At 42.6% G+C, this 10881-nt stretch overlaps 1 protein-coding gene across 1 annotated transcript in view; it reads left to right on the top strand.

Annotated features, from left to right (window-relative positions):
- Positions 1 to 4541, top strand: part of LOC117469341 (sodium- and chloride-dependent betaine transporter-like) — a 42035-nt gene extending 37494 nt beyond the window's left edge. The window contains exons 13-14 of the mRNA XM_034113772.1: positions 3714 to 3884; positions 3985 to 4541. Coding sequence (XP_033969663.1) covers positions 3714 to 3884; positions 3985 to 4104 — 291 coding nt within the window. The 3' untranslated portion in view covers positions 4105 to 4541. The remainder of the gene's footprint in view (positions 1 to 3713; positions 3885 to 3984) is intronic.
- Positions 4542 to 10881: the final 6340 nt, after the last annotated feature.

The following is a 10881-nucleotide window of genomic DNA, read 5'->3' on the forward strand; positions in this document are numbered from 1 at the left end:
GTAGACAACTTTCATGCAACCTCCGCCGTGTGTTCAATGTTATCTACCAGCCCAACAATGTCGAACCAGAACTTATTATATCCTTGGATGCACAAAAGCCGTTTGATAGGATTGAATACAATTACCTGTTCACTGCGCTCGAGAAGTTCGGCTTCGGCCCTACTTTTTGTTGGCTGATCAAGATCCTTTATACAGCGCCTAAAGCTTCAATTCGAACTAATAGGATAATATCTCATTATTTCCCACTTTTTCGTGGGACACGACAGGGTTGTCCACTGAGCCCCCAGATATTCGATATTGCTATGGAGCCCCTGGCAATACTGTTAAGAGAGACCGCTAGTCTAATTGGAGTGCAAAGGGGGGGAGAATTGCATAAATTGTCGCTCTATGCGGATGATCTTCTTCTTTTTCTTTCGGATCCCCATGCTACTATACCTATTGCCTTGGAACTTATCGCCGAGTTTGGCCGGGTGTCGGGCTATAAATTGAACCTGAGTAAAAGTGTTCTATTCCCCATAAATGATAAAGCACGTCAAATGTCATTTCAGAACTTCCCTTTCTCTGTGTGTAAGGACAGCTTTACATACCTAGGTGTCTGTGTCACTTACAAATACAAAGATCTGATGGACAATCATTTTTAAAATAGTGCTTAATAAGGCTAAACTGGACATGGAGAGATGGTCGACCCTCCCCCTGTCACTAGCTGGCAGGGTTCATTCTGTTAAAATGACGATCATGCCCAGGTTCTTATTTCTGTTTCAGGCAATCCCAATCTTCATCCCTAAATCCTTCTTTAGGGAATTAAATAAATGCACTTCCACTTTTATTTGGAATAAAGCTGTACCTCGAATTAGGAAAGAGTATTTGGAAAGGCCAAAGGGGGAGGGTGGTTTGTCCTTACCCAATTATTTGTATTACTATTGGGCTGCCAACATCCACAAGCTGATGTTTTGGGTTGATGTGACGGATGAATCCCCAGTTTGGTCTGTAATGGAGCAGCATTCAAGTAATCCAGTGTCACTTTGCTCTTTACTTTGCACTCCACTACCCTTGAGTAAAAACTACTGGACGAATAACCCAGTCATCCAAGGCTCTCTAAAGATATGGACTCAGTTTAGAATTCATTTCAAACACAAACAGGCACTTATTGCTTCCCCAATTCTGGCAAATGTAAATGTTTCTCCATCTCTCACTGATCCATCTTTTCGGTTATGGCATGGGAGAGGGATTAGGTGTGTTAAAGATCTTTTAAAAAATTGACACTTTATTTCTTTTGAACAGTTAAAGAAGGATTTCAATATCCCACAGTCATGTTTCTTCAGATATTTGCAGATATGTAGTTATGTCAGGACCCACTTCTCTCTAGCAGCCCCACAGAGTACCTGGATTGATGACTGTTTAAATATGGATCCCTGTGACAGGGGTCTGGTGTCTGTATTATATGACAATATTCAAATATTCAGAGGGTCGCCGCTCCGTCGCTTAATAACCTCTTAAGGACGACGCTCCCCCCATTGGACCCCTCCCACCGTTTTTTTTTCGAGACAATGTCTCAGGGCTTCTTAACATTTATGAAACTATTAATGTGTAGCACCAGATTAACGGGAAGAATCTCAGCTAACTGAAGATATGAACCATTTTTACCAAAACAAAACACAAGGGTAATACCAAGCCTCTGAATTAGCACTAAGCGAAAAAATGCTAACGCACTTTAGCACACAACTCAAGATAAAGATACCCTTATTACTTATCGTAGCTGCACATACAATATATCCGATTTAAGCTGAGACTCCACAGATTATAATAGGTATAGTATCATCACTGAGCGATCCGAACTTGCGGCAGGGGAAGCTAACACAGACATCACAACACGTACCTTTACGGAGCTTTTACGGGAGATCGTCTCACCGTAGCTGTCAATCTGATCAAAAGACGTGTTCAATGGCATTAAAACGAAAAAAAAAAAAAAGGCTACAACTGTTGATCCATAGGTTAATAATGTATCTGTGCCTTTGACAAAATTATTTATAATCCATAATTCCATTTTTATGTAAAAATCGGAGCGAAAAAGTTAGCTGCTAATGGTAGCCACGGTTTTGGTCACGCGTCACTCTCACTCCTTATTTGTTAACGTGTTGGTGTGTATAGAACTTTCCCTTGATTCCATTGGCTCTAGCGGTTATAAAGAGATTTCATTCATCAAAATCGACCAAGGAGGGCCAGAGATAGGTCAAATCCACCCAAATGACCCCAGAAGTGTTTTTTTTTGGCTAAAACTGTCTAAAAAGGTCAAATTTCACTTGTTTTGCATCAATCTTGATACAGGGTACTTATTATATGTTGTACTTTGGGTTCCTAAAGCTTAGTCTACTAACCCATCATCCAAAGGTAGTTTTCACTATAAGTAAAAAATTATTTTTGGACGGACACTATAATTTACAGTTTTTTACTATGTAGAATCTGAATTTTCTTTCAAATAAAAAACATCTATATTGATTCTGACTTTTCTACATCCAACTCACAGGTTTATCATTACTTTGAGAAAAAAGATTATTAATGTAACCCTTTTAGAAGGGAAGATATGGTCATTTGTTCTGGGAATGTCATTTTCGAGCCTGAGACCTGAAAAACAGGCTCAGTGCTTAACAGGTTAATCACTTAATGAGGCAATGGGAGGAAGAGCTGGGAATAACTATATCAGATACTATTTGGCAGGCAGCAATTCAATTTGTCCACTCATCCTCAATGTGCATTAGACATGGGCTGCTACAATTTAAGGTTTTGCATAGGTTACATCTATCTGCAAGTAAACTGGCCACATTTTACCCAGGTTTAGACCCAACCTGCATCAGGTGCAGTCGGGACCCGGCCAGCCTAAGTCACATGTTTTGGCTCTGTCCAAAACTGGCCCCTTTTTGGACTGGTATATTTAAAACCTTTTTGTACATGTGTAACACGGCTGTGGATGCAAACCCATTGACTGCATTATTTGGCATGGTCACACAGGAGACACGAATAACAACTGATCAGGCTGAGGCTGTGGCATTCTCTACCCTACTTGCTAGACGTCTGATACTCTTTAGTTGGAAGAAGGCTGCACCGCCGTCTCATAAGCGCTGGGTAGAGGAAGTAATGTCCCATCTTAAACTTGAGCAGCTAAAGCACACTTCCCGGGGCTCTATCGCAAAGTACTATAAGGTCTGGCAACCATTTCTGTCCTACTTTGAGAACAAATTCTCTAACATTAAAACAACGTAGCCAAACCCCCCCACCCCACATTGTTTTTTATTCATTTATGTTTTACTTTTGGTTATTTAACCATGTCGTTTTTAATTTAATAATTTATGTTTATTTTCTATATGCATATTTTGTAGCTCTTCTGGATGTCAATTGATATTTTGTAAACTTTCTGTGTGTGCTGCATTTTTGATTGTTGAGCGCTGCTGTTTGTTATATGTGGAAAATCAATAAAGATATTTGAATAATAATAATAAGAAATGTCTCTATGACAACTAAATCTTGACAATATATCACCACTGTTGTATGGCAGACTAGCTTAGCCCCCTTGGATCGTACTGCCTATTTGGGCTACCTCTAATTTGTTAAAACAGGGATGTATGTTTCAAAAGGAGGAATACCTACCTAAATGTCGGTAGACTGTGTCAAAATATTCCACAGAACAATGATTTGTTTTCCTCTGCTTTTCCTTCAAGGTTTGCTTCATCGGCTTCTTTCTGGATTTCCAGCCTCTGAAAACAAGCGACGGCTCTGTGTACCCAAACTGGGCCTACAACCTGGGCTGGGCCATAGCCATCTCCTCTGTGGTCACAATACCCATCTGGGCTGTCAGCAAGATCTACTTCACAGAGGGCTCTTTCAGACAAGTAAGAGCACCAACACAACCCGCTTACAGTTTTTCTGCTTTATTATTGGTTTTCAATATTATTCTGTTTGTCTTTTGTCAATTTGTTCTGTCCTCAACAGCGTCTGTTGGTGCTGTGGCGTCCTGTTAGTGATCCTGTTGGTCCCAAAACAAAAGAAGAACGTTCCCTGAATGAGACAGAAATGAAGTCGTTGTCCGCCCCTTTCCCTGACATGTTATGAGTCAATATAGTATGCAGGGGCGGACTGGGACTACAAATCAGCCCGGGACTCTCGACCGGCCCACTTCGGTACCGCCGGCCCACCTCGGTACCGCAAGTAAATACCGTTAGTAAATTGTCGACAGGGGGACGGACGGGGGACGGGGGTGCTAGTGACTTATCCGACCGGCCCACATTGTCCGACTGGCACACTTCAGTACCGGCCCTGATAGTATGTATCGATGATGCATGTCTGTTAAAGAAGACAACATTTGAGTCTCTTAAGTCATCATGTGGAGTTTACATTCACTCTTTCATAGCAAAATACATAGTTTGTATTTTGATGCCTATTAAACGTGTCCATTTACTAACCTCATAAGATTTTTTTCCTGCCCACTGCAATAACTCTGTACAATAAATCACCTCTGGCTGGAAGAGAACTCTCTGCTCCATAGTTTCTCTTGGAATAAAACCACGTTGTACATTTTACTCTATAATCTGTTCAATATTTATACTCCATATTCCATATATTTTGAATATATATATATATATATATATTTGTATATATATATATAATATCTGCATGTATATTTTCTATTTCGACATTTTATTTTATTTTTCTTTCTATTCTTGTATATTTTGTACTTTTGTTTTATTGTAACATGCCTTTTATGCTGCTGTAACAACAACAATTTCCCAATTTGGGATCAATAAAGTACTATCTATCTATCTATCTATCTATTTTGTAGTTGGGTGCTGACATTCTTCCTCATGCCTTTAATTGGCATACGTGACTTAAATGATCCTTCTACCAGTTGTGTGAAGCAGTGTAAAACCAGCAGAAGGAATCTTTATCTTGCTTACTAACAACAAGTTTGGGCCTTTTCTAGGCATTTTATGGCTATTGGAGTGTGATTGGTTGGTAGTAGTTGGGTTCTGGCAAGCTGGGTTTCTTAAGTGCTGGAGTGAAGGATGGGAGAGAACCGTAGCACAATCTTTGAGAACCCTATCCTCGATGCCAATGAGGAAAACTCTATCCACATTGTCTCATGTGGTCTCCCTTCAAGGATTGATTTCAACATGGGCACACTACTTATTGACTTTATCTGGTTCAAATGCTTATGTCTTAGTTCTTCTGGTTTAGCACTAGCAGCATTAAAACAATAGATTTGATTAGAGATCATTTACAGCTACTCTGCGATGATTGCATGGTTTTTCAGTTCGACATCCATCCTCTGTTAGTGACTGGCGGATGATGCATGACAACGGCCCAAAATCTGTTTAGAGTCTTGTGTTATAGACGGCACCTGCTATGAGGAACTATGAAAAGTACCGAAACATATCAGCAGGGAACGTTTTCTATTTAGCTTGTGAACATAATCTATCTCTCTATCCATCCGTCCGTCCGACTCTCTATCGATCTATCTATCTATCTATCTATATATATATATATCTGTAAATAAAGCTAGCCAACGTACACTATATCTATCTAGTTAGCTAGCTTACCTTGGCTACCCATCAAGCTAGCTAGCGAATGTTAGCTAGCTGGCAAACGCCAAATTGGTGGCTCTCGTAATTTAAATTGAAGTTATACCCGAGAGCCGGCGAAGCATAAGAAGAATAAAATCAATAACAGACTTGTTTTACATGAACTACGATGGCACTCAGAAGTGCCGACCCATGTCTAAAAATGTTAAACAAAGCGAAGTGTATATTGTGTTTTAGCCTTGTGATTCAGACCAGGACGAACATGCAACTCCACCAAGTTCCGTCCTTTTTACAACTTCACAAACAAAAACAAACAAATATTTACAACAGCAACAACAGGAACCAATTTTAGACCTTGGTTTTACAAATATTATATATTGTTTTTTATGTCCACCTGTGGATCATTATGAGCGCATTGATTGCGTGAGTGCATGCCTGTGGTTTTCTACTAATGTTGCATACTACCGACCAATCAGCCTCATAGTCTTTGTGCTCATTTATGACTTTATGCTTAGAAATTACAAGGGTTGCTGTGATTTACAACATTTGAATAACGTTTTTCTTGACTGAATGATGTCGCCACTGACTACTGACTTTTTTTTGGTTGATTTGTTTCATTGTGACAGTTTATTTTCATTTTGGGATGATTAAAATATATATTTTTGGGGGATGGATGTGTAACAGTTACGAGTCGTACTAAGAGCACTTACCTAGTTGTTTATTTGAGTAGTATACACATAATAAGCGTTCTAGCACGTTGTTATATGCACATACACACACTGAATGGTCTCACAGATTGTTATGCTTCAATGCTCTCATTTGGAAAGAAATATATATAAGCATACACGTCTATGTGTTTTGAATTATTAGTTTTATAATGGTGAGGTTGAGAATGTCCTGTGTAAATAAATATTTTTGATTCAATTGTTATGTTCATTCTTTTCCTGAAGAGTTTGCTTCAGAATGGACATTGCTTTCTTTGTAAAATGTATCAGAATTATCATGATCCTTCACCACGTATCTATTACTAAAATCACTCGGGCAAACTCGTTACCTTCATGGACTGAACACCGCCGATAATGTCACAGCAAAGCATCCACGTCGTGCTGCAGTAAACATTACACGTTTGTCATTGTGAAAGGTCTTCAGTCTGAGGAAAAAATACAAAGTTTGCAACTTATTTTAAATTAAGTCGTGGTTGAACAACCCTGAACAAATAAAAGGGTTTGACAACAAAATGTCTGGGGTGCAGTTTTAGATAAAAAAAAAAAATGTATTCAAACTAAAATGTGTTGTCATAAACATACTTTTGAATTTGAATGACTTATTAAAGAAAAGTTAAAGAATTGTTTGTGAATGTTTTCCTGAAAATTTCAAATCCTGAGTCTCTGATTTGTTTAAAACATGAAGCTAATACAGGGTTGTTCTGTTGTCAGGGCTCTAATAAATACATGTATTCTTTCTTGAATCTTATGGTTAAATCAATTAATTCAATTTCATAAAAAAAACAGCCCCTTATCTCAATTCAAACCATGGTTGGCTTGGTGTTGGTGTCAGTGATTCAAGACTTAAGGCTTTATTGTCATATGCACAGTAGCTAGAGTTGTCAAGGAGTGAACTCTGAGGCATGAACTCAAATGCACGACTCAAACTCAGACTCAGGAGAGGTTCAAAATAAAGACTTTACTGGAATATACACAGTAACAAAACAGGGAAAACAATAACTCTCTTTCGAGGAAAAACAATGACAATAACTTTGAAGCTTAGAGATACGTAACACGTCTGTGGAGTACGCTTGCTCAAAGTCCTGAATGAGGAAACGAACCGACAATGGACAGGAGGCAACTATCAGAATATATACACAGGGTAAATGGGAACAGGTGGAAACAATCAGGGCGGGGAAAACAATCACAGACGCAGGAGACAGATAGGGGCGGGGAGCGTGGAGGTCTGAAATGAGAGGGAGAATTACTATTCAACATAACATAAAGCACAGGACAGAAAGACATGACAAAAACTAACATAAAGAATAAACTTTCACAATAAGTTTCTTAGACATGACAGTACCCCCCCTTCTAGGGACGGCTCCTGACGGCCCAGGCTCCTCCGAGTTGAGGCGGTCAAAATCCTCAATGAGGCTCTTATCGATGATGAAACGGGAAGGAATCCATGACCGCTCCTCAGGGCCGTAACCCTTCCAGTCAACAAGGAGCTGTCGCCCTCTACCCCGTTTCCTTGCAGCCAAGAGTGTCTTGACTGTATAGACTGGACCTCCATCGATCATCCTGGGAGGCGGGGGTGGTTTGGCGGTGGGAACCATGGCGCTCTCCTTCAGGGGTTTCAATTTCCCCACATGGAAGGTGGGATGTACCTTCATGGACCTGGGAAGCCGTAGTCTCACTGAAACCGGGTTGATGACCTTGGTGATGGGAAAAGGACCCACAAACCGGGGAGCCAACTTGCGGGAGAGTAAGTGGAGGGGAAGGTCCCGCGTAGAAAGCCAGACTTTTTGGCCTGGCTGGTATACAGGAGCTGGTCGGCGTCTTCGGTCTGCTGCTCGTTTTACCAGCTTTGAATTTCTGCAGAGGATTTTTCTTGCCGCAGCCCACACGCGATGACAATGCCTGACCATAGCGTGGGCAGACGGAACCGTGACCTCTTTCTCCGTGGCTGAGAACAGTGGCGGCTGGTACCCATAAACACAATGAAACGGGGACAATCCCGTGGCAGACGTGGGAAGGATGTTGTGCGCATACTCCACCCAGGTGAGGTGCTCGCTCCAGGAGGATGGATTCTGGGACACCAGGCAGCGCAAGCAAGTCTCCAGTTCCTGATTCAGGCGCTCTGTCTGGCCGTTTGACTCCGGGTGGTATCCAGACGAGAGACTGACCGTGGCACCGATGAGTCTGCAGAACTCCTTCCAGAAACGAGACACAAACTGGGGCCCCCGATCGGAGACAATATCCTTAGGGAAACCATGCAGACGAAAAACATTATGCATCATGACCTCAGCCATTTCCTTAGCTGAGGGCAATTTGGGCAGAGCAATGAAATGTGTCATTTTGGAAAAACGGTCCACTACCGTGAGAACTGTGGTGTTACCTCTAGAGAGGGGCAGGCCTGTGACGAAGTCCATAGAAATCTCTGACCAGGGTCTGTTGGGAATAGGAAGTGGTTGTAACAATCCCATCCGCGCCCTGGAAGAGGTCTTATTGCGAGCGCAGACAGGGCACGCCTCCACATACTCCTTCACCTCCTTCTCCATGGATGTCCACCAGAAACGTTGTTTAACAATGAACATGGTTCTCTTGACTCCGGGGTGACAGGTGAGTAGCGACGTGTGAGCCCAGTGGATCACCTGTGGTCGCTCGGCTTCCTGAACGAATAGCCGGTTAGGCGGGCAACCCCTGGGTGCAGGAGCTCCCCCGTTGGCTCGTATCACCTCCTTCTCCACTTGCCAAGTCAGTGCTCCTACCACACGGTTTAACGGAATGATGGGTTCTGGCTCCTTGACTGAAGGCACAGGGTCAAACAGACGGGACAGAGCGTCAGGCTTGACATTCTGAGACCCCGGCCTGTAAGAGAGAACAAAGTCAAACCGGTTAAAAAACAAAGTCCACCTGGCCTGGCGGGAGTTCAGTCTTTTGGCCTTCTTTATATATTCCAGATTTTTGTGATCAGTCCAGACCACAAAAAGATGCTCGGCTCCCTCCAACCAATGCCTCCACTCTTCCAACGCTAGCTTCACAGCCAGCAACTCACGGTTTCCCACATCGTAATTCCTCTCTGCCGGGGAGAGCTTCCTGGACAGGAAAGCGCAGGGGTGAAGCTTATTGTCCTTCTGTTGGCGCTGGGAGAGTACCGCTCCCACCCCCTCGTTGGAGGCATCCACTTCCACCACAAACTGGCGAGTGGGATCCGGCAGAGTAAGTATGGGAGCAGAGGTGAACATCTTCTTGAGTCGAGAAAAAGCCTCCTCAGCCTGAGGAGACCACACAAAAGGCACCTGGGGGGACGTGAGGACATGAAGAGGGGCTGCAATAGAACTGAAGCTCCGCACAAAACGCCTGTAAAAATTAGCAAAGCCTAAAAACTGTTGCACTTTCTTACGAGAGTCAGGGGTAGGCCAGCAGGCTACTGCGCTAACCTTCGCTGGGTCCATCCTAACCTGACCTGGGGAAATGATGAAGCCCAAAAAAGTGACTGTCTTGACATGAAATTCGCACTTTTCGGCTTTAACAAACAACATATTTAGGAGCAGTTTCTGTAGAACCTGGCGGACATGTTGTTTGTGGGTGTCAAGGTCAGGGGAGTAGATCAGAATGTCATCCAGATAGACAAAAACGAACCGGTTCAGAAACTCCCTCAACACATCGTTGATCATAGCCTGGAAAACTGCAGGAGCGTTTGACAGTCCAAACGGCATGACGAGGTATTCATAGTGGCCTGAAGGAGTGTTAAACCCCGTCTTCCATTCATCGCCCTCCCTGATCCTGATCAAATGGTAAGCGTTACGCAGGTCTAACTTGGTGAAAACCTTGGCATCCTGAAGCTGCTCGAAAGCGGACGAGATGAGAGGAAGGGGGTACCAGTTTTTAACCGTAATGTCATTGAGAGGTGAGTAGTCAATACAAGGCTAAGAGACCCATCCTTTTTGCCAACAAAAAAAAAACCTGCACCTGCTGGGGATGAGGAAGGACGAATAAGCCCTGTTTTGAGAGAGGCATCAATGTAATCCTTCATGGCCTCTTTCTCAGGTCCTGAAATTGCATAAAGTCGACCCTTAGGAATGGGAGACCCAGCAATCAAGTCAATAGCACAGTCATAGGGGCGGTGAGGAGGAAGAGCCAGAGCCTTGGACTTACTAAAAACTTCACTCAGATCGTGATAGCAGGAAGGGACTGAAAGTACATCAGGAAGATATATTTTAGAGATAGTATCCTGTCTAACACTCCCAGTGTTACATCTCCTGTCAATCTCTGCAACCGGTTTTAAACAGTGATCAACGCAAGTCTGTCCCCACCCCTCCACCCTCCCAGAGTGCCAATCTATGTGAGGGTTATGAAGTTTCAACCAGGGAAAACCCAATATGAGAGGATGTTGGGCTGAGTTGAATAAGTGAAATGACATTGTCTCGTGATGGTTATCATTACATCTTATTTCTAAAGGCTCTGTTTGGTGAGTCACTTTGAACAACAGCCGTCCATCAAGAGCACTTGCCTCAAGAGGCTGGGGTAGAGGTTTAGTTTTTATGTTCATTTTATATACTAAACCCCAATCCATTAGACTTTCGTCTGCCCCTGAGTCAATA

This window comes from Trematomus bernacchii, unplaced genomic scaffold, assembly GCF_902827165.1.
Source record: "Trematomus bernacchii unplaced genomic scaffold, fTreBer1.1, whole genome shotgun sequence".
Lineage (NCBI taxonomy): Eukaryota > Metazoa > Chordata > Actinopteri > Perciformes > Nototheniidae > Trematomus > Trematomus bernacchii.